The sequence below is a fragment of the Gouania willdenowi genome, chromosome 10 (assembly GCF_900634775.1).
Source record: "Gouania willdenowi chromosome 10, fGouWil2.1, whole genome shotgun sequence".
Lineage (NCBI taxonomy): Eukaryota > Metazoa > Chordata > Actinopteri > Blenniiformes > Gobiesocidae > Gouania > Gouania willdenowi.
Genome location: NC_041053.1, coordinates 18081190 through 18097433, shown reverse-complemented (window position 1 = coordinate 18097433; position 16244 = coordinate 18081190). Strand labels below are relative to the sequence as shown.

The window sequence follows — 16244 nt, the reverse complement described above, 5'->3', positions numbered from 1 at the left end:
CTGTTGCCCATGCTTCTTGTCAAATGATCCTAAACCTGAACCTAAATGCATGTGAGATGGAGAACTCCTACAGACACAAGTCCAACTTCAGTCTTCCAGCTTAAAGAAAATACTAAACTAAGCTTAATACGATTTTAAATTCCTCCAAACATACAGCTGCTTTTGTGTCCATGTCTGAAACCGTACCCCGATCATGGACCAGGGAAAGTCGATTCAAGCCTGTTCATTATTCAGACCCTCTGTAATGAGATCCACATGAGCCTGTGGCTGTTTTAGACGTGTGCATCCAATGACCACAGTGAAAATGAATCCAGTGGTGAGTACGTCTCATTTCCACTTTAAAATGATATCTATATTGGAATGTGGCGTGTCAGGAATGGCTGCTTGTGTTTGTACAGATGTGTCAGGGTGTGGAAACGGTGAAAGTGGGCGTGGTTCTTACTACACCTACAGGTGAAGCCCAGACAAAATGTGTGTGTGAGGCTGTGGACGGTCAGTGTGCAGTCATTTGTGAGGGAGGATACAGACTGGACTACACAGCAGGAAAGGATGAGGTGACACTTTATAACTCACTCAAAGTAGGTAACACATATTCACCTGATCACCTTTTTTAATTTATTATTTATTATTTTTTATCAGGGTATAAAGTCTTTCTCATTCGACTATGCTGCGGTCGTGGATGACATTGAGGTACACAATAGCTTTTAATCCCAAAGTTTAACTTCTTTACATAATGTATACATCATTTCTGCAGATTCTCTACCAGAAACTCCTCCAGCCGCTCACTGAGTTCATTTCTACTGGCTACAATGTGGCATTACTTCTATGTGGAGCCTCTTCAGAGCCAATCTCATCTCTGACTGACCACAGTCTCATCAGACAGGTAGAGCTCAAAACCAAGCAACAATTCAATTTGCCAGTGTTATACTTTCCTCTCGCCCAAATACATCGTAATTCCAACAATTTTAGCTTTTAAGGAGTCTGTTCTCCTGTGTGAAGTCCCAAGAAAAAGAGGAGTTATTCACCTCGGTTTCATGTCTTCAGGTATGTGCTTGTGTCTTCGTCTTTTTGCCGTAAATGAAGAGCGAAAATCAAATTTTCCCCTCTTCTTTTTTTTCTGATGCCAGTTTCATCCTGATGACATTGAGGTGGATGTCCTGAGCCTGAACAAACAGCCTCTACAGCTGGTGAAACACCCAGCTCTAGGCTGGTGGGTCTGAAACAGTCTTGCAGTGAACCCTGATGTGAAACAGGACATTTGTCTGTTTTTATTTTTTTGTTTTGTTTTTGCAGTATTGTGGCTGGGTTGTGTGAGGTGTCAGTGTGTTCAGCTGAGGAAGCTTATACTGTGTATGAAACATGTTGGAAGACCATGAAGAACCCTGCAGGCTGTATTTACAGGTCAGTCACAGTCAGGGTTGGAGTTAATTACATTTTTCAGTTACAATTACGTTACAATTATGTCCTCAATTATTTAAGTTCTTCCCTGCTTTTCTACATGTTTGCATAGACGTTTGTACACATGCATTTGTTGATTTTGTATATGTGAATGGTAAGTGATTTTTGACTTTGTGCACTTTCCAAATAACACAGCAACATGTTTTTAGAATTATATATACAATAATAATTAAGCTATATTTGGTATTAATTATCAATAACGCAGTTACTATTATAATTGACCCCAACCCTTGTCACCAAAAATAATGTGATGGCATTATGTCAGGACCTAAACTATTACCTTTAATATCAACAAACGCCCTGAGCCATGATTTCCTCAGGCTGAGCGTGTGAACATGGTTGTTTCCTCTCAGATGGAACTCTCTCTTCTCTATAAACGTGGAGCGGAAACTCAATCCTCCTGAGCCGGAGTCGGTTGTGTGTCGCAGCACTCTGCAGCTGTTTAACCTGGCAGGAGGAGCCAGCAGGGCTGACCTCACAGGGTCAGTCACACACCACATCACACCACTGTAGCTGATACAGCATTTTTTCTACCATCTGTAAAGATCAAGTTTCAGTATTGGGAAAACTGTGTGAACATCTGTTTAGATTTCAACCTGTCAACATGGAATAACATGAGCAGAGAGGAGGAAGTTGCAACTGGGAGGATTATATACAAAGAAAAAATGGTTTATCCATGTTGTATGCATTTTGATCCAATCATGTATATTATGAAAAAAGAAATGAATGCTGAAGTAAGTGAAATAAGAAAAAACATGAGCACGACAGAACACAACGCTCCAAATCTCCTCTTTATATTGTCAGTTATCTGGACAGTGATCCTGATCATGGTACCATGGTTGTAATGACTGGAAGACGTTTGCCTCCTGCATCCTCACTAATTACAAGAATGTAATGATTTAATCGATTTATTGAATTTGCAGATAAAAACGATTTTCGTTTTGCAAAATATATATATATATAAAATTTTAAATTTTAAACATTTAAAAAAATTTAAATTTAAATTTTTTCTGACTTTTTCACATTCCGTCCTTGTGAGTTACCATAGCGTGATGTGAGCCAGCCCCCTCTTTGTTTGTGTGCCACAGGCATGTTTATTTTTCACCTATGCTGAGATACTAAAGCAAGAGTTTATTATTTTTTTAACTGTAATATATATATATATATATATATATCTATATATATATATATTATAGATATATATATCTATATATATTATTGTTTTAAAATATGTAGTTACCTGATTTCTTAATCAGAAATGTAAGCTACTGTGAAGTTGCTGTTGCACTTTTGCTTAAAACTGGTTTAAAGTTTGAAATTGTTGAATGACGGAACCTATTTATTTTTTTATTTTGGGATTGTTCTATGCAATTTAACTTGAGGACAATCACAGCAATAAAGATACACTTTTGACAATAATCTGATGTCTGCAGTCATTTTTTAAGTGCACTGAAAAAATCGAATCGAAACTCAAATTGTTCTTTAAAAAAATCTGAGATTTTTTTTTTTTTTTAGGCAAAATCCCAGCCCTACAATGCACATGTCTTTTCTCCCTAAAATATTAATGATCAAAGTCATTCAAAATCTCCTGTCATAGGAATGCTTTATCTATGGGCTTATTTTTAAGATTTAAGATTTTAAAGATATTTCCTTAATGTGTCTCTTTCAGCGTTAACCCACTGGTGAAACTTCTTGATCAAAAACCAAAACCTGCAGGCACTTCCTGCCTTAACCTGCATCAGTCTCTCCTTAAAGAGGCGCTAACAGGAAATAGCAAGACTGTCCTCATCTATTGCATTGACCCACAAGGTAGGAGTCATTCAACCAAAGCTTGTAACCAGAGTCACAACCAACACGTGAATTATTGGAGCATCTTTTCCTGCAGATGATGAGACGCTATGTGCATTAGAGCTGACCCAAAGGGTGAGAGCTTTGACGACCAAAGCCTCTGTTGGACGTTGGAGTCCTGGAGTGGCCGAGCGAGAGATCCGCGACAGGATCAGAGACTTAAGGAGCGAAATGATGTCACAGGGTGGAGATGAGAACTTTGTTTACAGACTCAGTGAACTGACTCAATACCTGCAGGTAAATGTCACACGGAACAAATAGCATGAGGAAAAAGCTTTGATATGATGTTACATGGGGGACAAACATCAATCTGCCACAGATTGTGAAAAATCACTCATGGGAGAAGAGGAGGGAGGAGTCTGAGAAGATCAAAGACAAAATGAAGGTCATCATAAAAGTGCAAATGTGAACATGCATTTGTATTTCTTTATTAGCATATTCAAACAAACTAAAGTCGCTTCCATTAATTTGACAGAACTTGACATCCGTAAATGGAAACCAGCAGTTTTCTGAAGGTCCTCACAAAGACCAAAGTGAGACAGATACAATAAGATATCTACAGGATCAGCTCAGACAGGAAATGGAAGAGCACATTAAAGGTAACACCCGAGATCCATAAATAGACACATATGTGATGCAATACCTGTATATCTGGAATGTTCTCGTACTTTCAGAAGGCAAAGGCAATGTGGAAAAAGTCCGAGCAGGATCAGAAAATCCAGCAGCTGAGGGAGACTCTGAGGGTGGAGACGCTGAAGAATGGGGCGTCCACGGGGATGTCTCCAGCCTCTCAACAGGTAACTGATGCTGATTGATGAGATACAATTCTGATCATTTCCAAACATCATCAACAATGACTGTAATATTTTGTCTTTAACTGAACATTAAAATTGTATTTAGCAAGAATTTTCTCACATTACCGTTTACAGTCAAACATTTTGCAGCACTGTAGGTTCAACTTTTGATCAAAAATCTTTGTATGGTTTTTGTTGGACAGTCTGAAGACGTGCCGTTGCAAGTTTAATACATTTTGACAACAACAGTTTGATGGTCAGAGTTGAAAGTCTGTCGCACATTGGTTGATCTGTTGTTCATTTTCCAAATTTGTAACTTCCTGTTTCCTGTAGGTCACCTTAGGACGATTGCCCTGTTTTTGCAGCTGAGGCAATTGGTATAGGACTTGACTTTTGTGCAAAATTTGGTGATTGTTGCCACATGGGGAGAAGAATAGACGAAGAAGAGAGAGAAAGAAGAAGAGAGAAGAAGAAGAGAAGAAGAGAAGAAGAGAAGAAAAAGCAAAGAAAGAAAGCAGAGAAGAGAAGAGGAAAGAAAGGACAGAAGAAAGAAGAGGACGAGAGGAAAGAGAAGAAGAAGAAGAAGAAGAAGAAGAAGAAGAAGAAGAAGAGAAGAAGAAGAAGAAGAAGAAGAAGAAGAAGAAGAAAGAAGAAGAAGAAAGAAGAAGAAGAAGAAGAAGACGAAGAAGAAGAAGAAGAAGAAGAAGAAAGAGAAGAAAGAAGAAGAAGAAGAAGAAGAAGAAGAAGAAGAAAAGAAGAAGAAGAAGAGAAGAAGAAGAAGAAGAAGAAGAAGAAGAAGAAGAAGAAGAAGAAGAATGCAGGATATCAATAAGATGCCTGGTCCCTAATAATTGTGGTGTAGTGGGTGGTACTACATGGCCTTGAGTTGTTGTGGAGATCTGGAATCCATTTATGTTCAGTTTGTTGGAGCCAAATGTTGCTCAACAGTTTTTTCTATGTGTTTTATTGCAAATGTCCCTATTGCATGAGGAGGAATTGTAACACGGTATAAATGAAAGCACATTCCCAACATTTCTTGGCCTTCTCATAGGTTTTGAAATGTAAAACTTCCCAGCAGCTTTCATAAAGGCCAGACTTGTCCAACCTTGATCCTGCATGGCTGAGGTTCTGCATGTATTTTGCCTGGAACAAACAGCGGCTTGTTATCAGGACTTCTGTAGATCTGACGGATGACATCATCCAGCTCTGATTCACATCCAGGACAGCAACCCTCCAGGGGCAGGGTTCAGATATAAAGTCCAGCTGGGAAAGTGATATTGTCACTGGTTCCATTATGTGTATATTTTGTGGAATACTCAGAAAAGGTTTATGTGCATTAAAAAACACCTTTAATGTTGACAATTCAATATTTAGCCACAGCTGGATTACAACCAAGCACAGGAGCGAAGAAGGCAACTGAAGGAGGATCATGGGAGATTACTGCAGGAGGAGGTGGAGAAGATGGAGAAAGACTTGGCACGAGAGCAGCTCCCAGTGAGTTAATGAGAAACACAGTTTAATATTACTTTGTGATTCATCTCTAACGTAAACAGCTGAGTTAGATGGAAATAAAGTGAAGATGGATTTACAGCGGTGTGAACGATCAGGGTCATCTATTCTTACTCTGTGGTTCCGTGTGTTTATTTGTTAGATGGAGGGTGTTCACAGGGAGCTGCTGCTGCTCAGCAGGGAAAGGCAGGCTCTGGTTCTGCAGATTGAAGCCCTGCATGATGAGGCTCAGCTGGCTGAGAGAGACCTGCAGGATCAGCAGCTCAGACACCAAGCAGAGCTGCACAGTCTGAGGGAGGAGAGCCTGCAGGTGGGTGATGAAGGTCATGGAAACCACAAATGAAGGTCAAATCACTGCTACCACAGGATAAGATCAGCTAAAACAGGGGTGTCAAACTCATTTTAGTCCAGGGGCCAAATACAGATCAATTTTGACTCAAGTAAGCAGCAAATTTTAGGTTGAGGAAAACGAGCAATTTTAACATCATTGTTTTCTAGATTTCAATATCAGTCCCTGCCGGATCTTTGCTTAAAAATGATTGATTTTATAACCAATTTTTGTGTAATGTAAAGGAATTTTCTGTAATTTGGGAAAAACAGAGTTTTCTTTTTACAATTTGCAATTAAAAATAACACGTGACATTATATGCAAGCCCAAAAAAATATTGTTATTATATGGTAATTTTACATAATTCATGTTTTCTCTGTCATTTTTACTGTCTCCTCCTGCGGGCCGAATTTGATGCTCTAAGCCACGGTTTCTCAAATGGGGGTACGAGTACCCTTAGGGGCACAGAATGTTTTACGTAGAAATACCATCGTATGTAAGAAGTTTAATAAAAGGAGTGAACATTTATTACGGCAGATGTTCTCAACTCGTGAGTCTGGGCTTAAAAAGAGGTCATGGGTTTGTTTTCTCTGGGTCATGGGCTTTTGACATTTTTTTACAAACTCATTTAAGTAATCAGAGGAGAAAAATATAATATTTATATTTTTTTCCATTATTTCTTCTTAAATTTAATTTCTCCAGCTTGTTGATAAGAATGGCTGCCTTGACCTTTTGATTTAATCAATACATTTTGTAAACAATGCCAATTCGTGACATTATGTGTTATCATTCTTTAATTAAAACCCCAAATAATTTTTTTGTTAAAAAAATGAAAAATGATATTTTTTGTTGTATTTGGGGCACCGCTTGTTATTTAGGAGGTACTAGTGGTTGAGATCCAAGGGACCTTGAATGCAGTAAATGTGGAAACAAACAGTAAGCAGCTACATATTTTTCCCATTTCATTAATTTATAAATTATGATCTTATATTATTTATGGATCACTCAATTGAGCAGATCAATGATACCATCTTTTTGCTTCTTGGCTCCCAGGCTCAGGCATTTCTGTGTAGAGTTTGCAGGTTTTCTCTGAGCTTTAGTTGATTTTGCTCTATTTACATCACAATTAATGGGATAAATATGTGCATTTTTGTTCTGCCATTATCCTCCTTATCTGCACTGAAAAAGCTCAATAAATGTGCTCATCATCAGAGCACATTGGTGTTTATTTGAAGTGCATGAATAATATTTGTGCTTATAGAACAAGGTCTATGACACCGATAATGTAAATGTAATATATGTGTGCTGTAAATGATTCATGAGCATGATTATAATTCAAAAAACACATTGTTAGTCATTTCATTCTGTCATGCGACACGTTATCAGTCTGACTTGTGGAGACATTGGCATGATTGTCTTTTTAAAATGTCAACTTAATTGTTTGTCTAGTCTTTTAATATTATTTTTAATGGACTACGAGTTCGGAATAAAGTTAAACTGAATTGAATTGAATCGTATTGCTGCATGTCATAAAATGTAATGAATTCACTTCCCATAGTCATTATTTCCTATTGATATTTACTACAGAGGGACTGCTGCTCCCACTGCGACTCCTCGCATTCAGAAACATAATGTGCAACAGACAGCAGGAGAATATAAATAAGTGGACTTAAGAATGATGGTTTTGCATGAATTATTGTTGCAGCAGTTCCAGATTAGCAGATGTTACAGAACATAACAAACATGCACAAGGAAAACATGCAAACTTAATCCTGTAAAGCCTGAATCATTAAATAATTCACAGAAAATTCAATGTTTTGAAACTGGAGCCTTTATTGGTCCCTATGAACAACCAAAAATGTTTTTCTCAAATGTCAATTTCCATTTGTGACTTTTAATTTGTATCATATTTGATACAATACTTAAATGTCGTTTATTTAACCAACAAAAGCACAATAAATAACCAACCTGTCAACAAATTGGTGATTCCGTACATAAGAACATTTTTTAGTGCTACTTTCATGCAACAATGACAAATCCACCAATGGAACTGGTACAGTGAAGTCTATAACATACAGTATAACATTTCACTTATTTTTCCTCATTTTGTGGTTCACAAACTTTTTATTTTGCATGGTGGTCGGCAGTGCTTACATCTCTATCTGTTTCTCATTTTGGTTACCAAATTATTCAATTTAAACATGTATTTTGTTTACTTAAAAAAAAAAATTATATGTTGCTTGATGTTATGGAATAAAATGACAATAGACTGATTTAGAGTTCCATGACCTCAGATATCTGCTGTATCAAATCTGATACTGTACACCATTTTAACACGGTTTTACTAAAACAGAGATTATGAAATATTAACTAATATCACACTGCATCAACCCAGTAATTTTTCCTATTGATGTTTCAGTAAAAATTTGAGTGTTTTTCATACCTTAATCTTTTTAAAATTGGAAAAGTTCTTCTTCTAAAACCACATGTGCATCTTTCCTCATAAATAACAATCTTGTAGAGTTATTGAGAAGGCCTCTGCTGAACTAATTACTGCCCCATGGTGGATTACCCTTATATTCAGGGATGGACTAGCCATCTGGTATACCGGGCACCGTCCCTGTGGTCCGCTCTGGTCCGCTAAGATTTAAATTTTTTAAAGAGCGAGTCGAAGCAGACATGGTCCAAAAGTGTGAAATAACTCAAATCTGCCAAAAGCTGGTCGAGAATGGCCAAAACATTGGCAAATATGGAGGAACCAGGTGGGATGTAATGGGTAATTAAAGAGAATAGCTTTAATGAGCAAAATGTGGCAAACATTGATGAAAAAGGGCAAAAAAGTTTAACAAAAAGAGACAAATTATTGCTTAAAAAGGAAACATTAAGCAAAAGTTAGCTCATTTGGATGAAAAGTGGCCAGAATTTTTTTTAACAAAGGACATAAAATATGGGAAATGGATATTTATTGGCAAAAGTTAGCTATGGTCTGAAAAAAGTGTCAGAACTTATTGAAAAAAGGCAAAAATGGGACAAAGGAAGTTGCAAAATGGCCAAAGGAAAAAGTTAAGGGGTTAAAAAGTTCCCCCTTTTAAGGTTTTCTGGGGGAATAATAATTAAAATTAAGACATAAAAAGCCACATGTTGAGAATCACTGACTTAATAACAGCTTGTTTGTGGCGTTCGCTGATGATTTAGTGGACTATCTGGACAGAAAATGCCAGGAATGTTTCTTTGTCCCAGTCCCCCCCTGCTTGTATTGCATGAATATAATCATATACATCTGGTTTTTCAAGAAAATAAACATCACAATGATCATGCAGAGAGTTCCAAAACTCATGCATCAAATATGATATGTTTGGCTTTATAGAACAGAAAGGTCCCAACATTCCATTCTTACACCTAAATGAAAATTTGAGGCTGAAGCCAAATAAATATAAACGCTTGACCAAATATCAAATGCGGTTGTTAAGTTTTTCACTATTTTTTTTAAACAGTGCATAAATAGCCGATATTACATTTTTAAACATGTTTTTTAAAGAAAGTAAATGTTTATTGAATATTATGACATTTTTTAAATATTCCAGTAGTCTTTGCGTTTCAAAAAAAGCACAACAAAGTTTTTCATTTATATTAGCCCTTAAAATAAAACAAAACATGCAATCCAAAAGAAAAGCTAAAGTGCATTAAAAGGGAGGTATGATGAAAAAATAACTTTATACTGGTTTTGCTACAGTGATATACATCCCATTAGCCTCATTCAGAGAGACAAAGTTGAAAAAGTTCTGTTTCCTCCTCCCTTGTTATTCCACATTTTGTAAAAAGTCAGCTTTAAATGGGCGAGTTGGATTTTGCCCACGTTGGCAGGTGACGTCACCTAACACGCCTCCTTGAATGTGAGCTCCTCCCTCTCCAACTATCTAACAGCTAAAACAACACTGCTGTTTAAAATAGAATATATTTTATACTTTACTGCTATATATGTAAATACAAACTGCACTACTTTTTCTGCTGCCGCTTGTGTTGGGAGTCACTGCTTGGAGCCACGGACCCATTGTTTACACGCATCAGCCGTTAGCACTCCGTGCTAATGCTACACCAGTCTATGCAGCGACACCCGATGTAGTGTAAGGAGGAAACGATGGGAATGTTTACGGATTCGTGGCTCAAAGCGCTAACAACAAACTCGGTTGTGGAATTGGACGGTTTCCAACTTTTACGCTGTGACGGAGCGCGGTTAGCGGAAAGGAGAGAGTCTGGCTGTATTTGTGTGTGGAAAGGAGGAGCTGCTGCTGCTGCTCCTGCAGCAACGCACACACACTTTTCCGACTCAAAATCACTGCACATTGTTTGATTACGTCATTGTGTCGCACGTTACTATTCGGCCTTACTTTTAACTCACTAAACCGAATGCCGGATGTTGCTTTTTTTGCAATATATATATTCGGTGGCCGAATTTTCGGTGCATCCCTAGTTCTTGGTATTATTTTGCTACTTGAAGTGTTCATCTACAATAAGTGCCTCTACCCCTGTGTTCTCCATGTTCTGTCGGTTCTGCAGGTGTTCAGAGTTTTTCGTCAGGCGAGCCAGGAGCGGAGGAAGGTTTCAGAGAGCCGACACAGAGGTGTGCTGCTGGAAGCTGTGCAGGATGCCATCTACCTGTCTGCACAAAACCAGCAACTCCAAGCTGACAATAAACAACTCCGTAAAGGTCAGTGCTTGGTCTGTTAGGCCCCAACAGACGGTGCATGGTGACGTTAATCATTTTGGACTTTGTTGTTTTTATTGCAGCACTGGGTGAGCTGAAGGATGCTGTAACTGTGAGCGGTGAGCCTATGGTTGATCTGAAATCCACCCAACAGTGATGAATGTTGATATTGTGTATGCATATGCAAGTAAATATATATTCAGCTGTGTACGCATTCATTTATGGAAATATATCTATAGAAAAGAGTTGACATAAATGCTAATGAGACGATTTCTATTGTTTTAAGGAGTACGGAGTTGGTAAATTACATCATTACAGATATTGTGGTTTGATTTGATAGTAGTTTGTCAATGGATTATTTTCCCCATTTTCCACAATTGTTCTAAATGTTAAAGTAAAAGGAATATCCAATAAAAGCATATAAAATGAAAAAAACTCAATATTCACCTCTGCTAAGGAGGTAATATTTTCACTGTTGTTTGACGGTGTCGATGTAATTTTAGCAGGATTACATCAAAAGTACTGAACAGATTTTCAGCCATGGATCTGATTCTGGATCAGTTTGATAAAATGTGATTCAATTTACAAAGCATCGATGTCAATCGTGATACCTATGAATCGATTTTTAACTGCCTTACGATTAATCGTTACATCCCTAATATATATATATATATATATTTTAATGCTTTTATTTGTTAATTTTCCATTTTTTCTCTCTCTCTCTCTCAAGTACCCCCTGTAGTGCAATTCTGTACCCCTATGGATACATGTACCCCCATTTGAGAAACAGTGGCTTAAGTTACACTAAGTCGTGTATATTTACTAAAGACAGGCAGTATAAGGACTGGCTTGTTTCACCTTATTTCAGTCAAGGACAATCACACTGTCGTTCTAATCCTAATTTTTAAACAGTATCACTGAATGTTTTAACAGCTGACTGACATTAAAGCTGTGGGTTGATAATAGTACAACTATGTGTGCTTTAATACATAAAAACTTGTCCATCACTTCAAGGTTGTCAGAAAATATAGTAGGAAGTAGAATAAAAAAAATTGCAGAATTTAAAAAAAAAAAAAAAAACTTTATTATTATAAAAATGTGGTTCAACAGTGTCACACAATTTTTGTATTCAAATCTGAAGTTGTTTAGCCATTACAGACTTTAACACTTTTAATCAAAAACAACTTTTTAATGAATTAAAAAGCAGATGAAAAGCTAAAATAATATTAAACTCCCACTCAACCAGAGGTAAACAAGCTGTTTGTGTTAAACAGAGTATTTATCTGTAATACAGAAAAGCTGCCACTACAATCATAACAACAGGCAGAAAGAACAAGAGGCTGAGCTGTAAACCTATAAACATCCAGGACAGCAGAGCATTAACCAGCATGGAGCAGGAGATGACAAACAGTCTGATGATCCCACTACCGTGCTTCAGAACCACAGACATCAGGAGGCCATTGGTGGCCTGCCCTGCGATGATCAACCAAACCAGTGCTGAGTAACCTTCCAGGAAGCTCTTGTCACTGGACAGAGAGAACAGTGCAGACAGCCCATTGAGGGCCACTCCAAACACATACAGGTAAATGTTCTGCAGGCTCAGCGGCAGCCTCTGGGTCTTCAGCATCATCTCAGTGTAAACCGCTGCCAGCCCTGAAACACAGCAGTACACCAGCACCAGGAAAAGACCCCAGGCCGTGATCCGCAGCCTGGGGGCTCTGTCGGCCTCGGCTCCGTGTGCATCCTCCAGCTCCAGGCTGCTGTAGCTGTGACACACTCCTGCCAACATGAGGAGCAGCAGGGCCAACCACTGAAGAGGGCGGAGCCTCTTCCCCAGGCACAGCGAGTACAGCACAGCAGTGCAGGCCACTTTTAAATTAGATAGCACTTGAAACGAGCTTGGGTCCATGTAGGCCTGCATGAGGACAACCAGGTTGTTATTGAGAGCGTAAAGGATGGCAGGGACTGCATATGGAGCCACGAGGAGAGGGCGTGGAGGAGCACGTAGATCTGATGTGGTTCCAGTTAGAGAAAGAGCCGTCAGAGAGACGAGCAACTTGACTAGCTCAATCAAAACCACACATGAGGAGGGGTTAAAGGGGACTCGACCATCCACCTTGGTGAGAGAGATGAGGGGGGCGTGAGAGCCGTAGATAAAGACCATCAGTCCTAAAAGGATTGCCCACAAAATGTTATGCAACCACTGTGTTTTCCTCGTCTCTGGGCTGCTGGGCCCCACATTATCTATTACAATCATTCTGAATAACACACTATTTCTAACTATAGTGCAAAAAACCCACAAATGATGCTACTTTTACACCAACACCTTTCACTCTCTAAAATATTTTTGATACATTGTTTTCTTTAAAAAAATAACTTTTTTCTGCTCAAAACGTAACATTTGCTTAGAAATCCCATGGAATACGACCTCTATTTTCACAGTTCTTCTCACTGTTAGCTTAAGACGGCCCAAAAACAAGTGTGAAATACTGAACGTAAAGTCCTGAGAGGTTTTGCCCAAATAAATGCATAGAGAGTCTCTTTCTCTTGGTCTTTACATTCCTGGTAAAATTCCAGGTCAAAAGTCCATAAATGATCCAGTTTACACAGAGATCTTAAAGGTTTTGTGCATCAGCTGCAGCAATGGAGCTTTGTTCACTTCTTCTTCATGCTGTTCATGTACTCTTTAACAGTCCTTTCAACGTTGGGCACTTGATAGTTCTGTGCCGCGTACATGCCAGTGACTGTTCCCAGCATAACTCCTCCCAGTAAGGCAGAAGAGCGCAACCTCGCTAACACATAGCCGGCCAAAACGCCCTTCAGAAAGGGTGATCCCAGCACGGAGCCTCCCTGTCAGGGTAATAATAAACACACAAACATTAGCAGTGGGTGAAAGAAAAACATCATGATAAAATGACATGTTCTAAACATCACAATTTGGGCATTTTTTTAACCAGTTTTTACAGCTTTGGGGGCTCTAACTAGGGGCCAGGCAGCCTAAGCTGCTGGGAACCTATTGTTATCCTGCTTGTTCTTCTTTCTATTTTCTTCTGATGAAAACATACTTTCCATGCATGAACGATCACCAAATTTTCCACAATGATCCGGTCCCATGCCAGATTGCATCAGCTGCAAAAGCAGGTCATTAGTCCTAAAGGTGGTGACACAGCAAGCTTCTAAGGTTAGACATTTTTTAAAAATTTGATTTGATTTCTTTAATTATTTCCATCATGTAAATGACAACTTAAAAATACATTAAAATAAAATCAAAGAAATCAACATCAAGAAATAACAACAAAACAGTATCTTGCATCTTCAAATTCTTACGCATCTCAAGTTACATGGACGAAAATGAGCAAATATAAACGTTTCTAGTCTCAACCCTTTATTTTTTTTTCTAGCTTTCCTAACCTAAACTGCACAACAAAATGGACCACATGTGCCACAGATGTGTAACTTCCACCAGAATGTAGCCCCGTTACTGAAGAAAATCTTTGTACATTTAAACCTATTGCAAATTATGAAGTCCATTACTATTTTTTTTTTTTTTCCTCACACAATTTTTGCTACAGCACATTGTCAGACTATCCTATACAAATGATTCACTCAGATTTTTTTATTAATCAAAAACTGAGCCAACAGTTAAGCAAAATGTTTGAATGTAAACAGTCTTAAACATACTTGCAAATTCTGGATAATTATTTGTTTATTTATTTATTACATTATTTGACAGGGACAGTGCACATTAATGAACATTTCTGTATATGTGTCAGTATTAGCTGCACAGTTAGTTTTCAACTGTTGTCCCTGGGCAAGGTGTATAATGCCAACAACAATTATAAAACATATACATAATGTTAAAAGTTGAGGCTACATACTTACATAACATAGCATTTGTTCATTACGTTTTCAATGTTCAGGAAAAAAAACGACATTTTATGGAGCATTTTGAAATTCGCTCTAAAACTGAAGCTAACAATTCAATGCAAAATGGCATTTTCACACATCAGTTTTTCACTTACCGAACCAACGCTAACAGCTGCTGTCTTGTTTTGCCTAAATTTGCCTGGCCCCAACAAATGCTACGCAGCAACTATAATTTTAACTGATAATGTCAAGTCACATAAAGATAAAGCACAGTTTTGTTTACACAGTCGACACCTGTCAGTGGTCACTATGTTGTTGTTGTCCTGTGATAATGATCGTACCTGTGGTAGTCCAGCAGACACCTCGCTCTCCACTAGACTCTGGATCTCCTCCAACTGAAGTTTGAGCTTAGAGAGATTTTTAAGCTGTTTCACAGTATCCTGAAGTAAAAGCAGGTTAAAAAAAAAAAAAAAAAGTTACATCACGTTTGTTTATATCTGATATATTGCTATCTACACAGTACAGGTATTTTCACTGGCTGCTCAGTGTTAGTCTATATGAATTCAACACAACCGCAAATGAAAAAACACATTTTCACCCTTTAACGGCGGTCGCTGTCAACAAACAAAACTTATGTTCTTTACACTTCAGACACAGTCAAAACACAAACCTTGTCATTCGCCATTTTTCGCTTTGTTTCAATCTGCCTTCGATTTACATGTCCTGAATCTTGCGTTGCCAGGTTGGTTTTATTACCGTCCTTGGGGGGCGGGATTCCGTGTTGTGGACAAACTTTAACGACGGGTAAACTGCTTTTATAGTTTGATTAACTAAATTGTGTGTTTGTTTTTTAGCTTTATTAACATTTTCAAGAGTAAAGGGTGGGAATTTCTCCGCCATATCTAACGATGCTCTGCACCGATCTTGCTCGATTGCTCTGGACTGACAGACAGAGTTGAGGCTGCAGGTTGGCTTGCAGTCATGAATTAATAGATTGTATTTGTAAGTATCTCAAAACCCCCAAAACATTTCTGCTAGGTTACAGATTAAGAATAATTACTTCATTTAAATCTTAAATATAAATCTACGACATGAAGCTCCTGGCTTGTTTTCTTTCTCTAAATATAGCAGCTAAAGTGTTTCTATTATATGCTGATTCTCTCTCTTGATTTTTCTTACATTTTATTCAAATAATATCCTTTTTTTTGGGTCTGAAATTAGTTGACCATAAAACCATCATATTGAGCTTTACACATAATCTTTTCTATTCGACTTTATAAATAATATTTAGCCTCCAAACTCACAAGATATTAATTATATCAAGCAACATTAGATTAGCTGTTTAGAATAAATAAATAAGGGCACATAATAATTATGAGTTGGTCATATTTATAATGTAGATATGTGAGAAAAAGAAGTAAGATTGGGTCATCTATATTAACTATATGATGTTGATCAACAAATGTAAGTTTAAAGGTGAACAAATATCAACTTCAAATTAGTTGTTTCCACTCTGCTTGTTGTATTATATTAGGGTGTATAGCTTAATAAATATAATATTTCTTTGCATTGTTGATCTTCGTAATTTACAGTCGAATTACTTTACTAAGTAGTTTTTCCTAGTATTAATCACAGTTTTGAACTCTTTTTTTTTCATAGTATTTTATTTTTTAAAGTTAACTGTTGTTGTTGTTAAATCTGCTTGTTGCGTTATATTAGGGTGTATGGCTTAATA

At 37.6% G+C, this 16244-nt stretch overlaps 3 protein-coding genes across 3 annotated transcripts; 1 reads left to right on the top strand and 2 right to left on the bottom strand.

Moving 5' to 3' along the window:
- Positions 1 to 265: 265 nt before the first annotated feature.
- Positions 266 to 10626, top strand: LOC114471368 (kinesin-like protein KIF17). The gene is made up of 16 exons (XM_028460123.1): positions 266 to 316; positions 399 to 554; positions 640 to 690; positions 755 to 883; positions 970 to 1044; positions 1128 to 1210; positions 1294 to 1401; positions 1812 to 1940; positions 3128 to 3267; positions 3344 to 3543; positions 3626 to 3691; positions 3782 to 3905; positions 3981 to 4103; positions 5475 to 5594; positions 5752 to 5919; positions 10495 to 10626. The coding sequence occupies exons 1-15, from the start codon at positions 290 to 292 to the stop codon at positions 5817 to 5819; spliced, it is 1599 nt and encodes a 532-aa protein (XP_028315924.1). The 5' UTR covers positions 266 to 289; the 3' UTR covers positions 5820 to 5919; positions 10495 to 10626.
- Positions 10627 to 11759: 1133 nt separating this feature from the next.
- LOC114471211 (probable UDP-sugar transporter protein SLC35A4) lies at positions 11760 to 12923 on the bottom strand. Its single transcript, XM_028459856.1, has one exon. The coding sequence runs from the start codon at positions 12897 to 12899 to the stop codon at positions 11922 to 11924; it is 978 nt and encodes a 325-aa protein (XP_028315657.1). The 5' UTR covers positions 12900 to 12923; the 3' UTR covers positions 11760 to 11921.
- Positions 12924 to 13278: 355 nt separating this feature from the next.
- On the bottom strand, positions 13279 to 15211 carry LOC114471212 (SLC35A4 upstream open reading frame protein-like). The gene is made up of 3 exons (XM_028459857.1): positions 15180 to 15211; positions 14851 to 14949; positions 13279 to 13492 (listed from the first exon to the last, which is right to left on the bottom strand). The coding sequence occupies exons 1-3, from the start codon at positions 15192 to 15194 to the stop codon at positions 13298 to 13300; spliced, it is 309 nt and encodes a 102-aa protein (XP_028315658.1). The 5' UTR covers positions 15195 to 15211; the 3' UTR covers positions 13279 to 13297.
- Positions 15212 to 16244: the final 1033 nt, after the last annotated feature.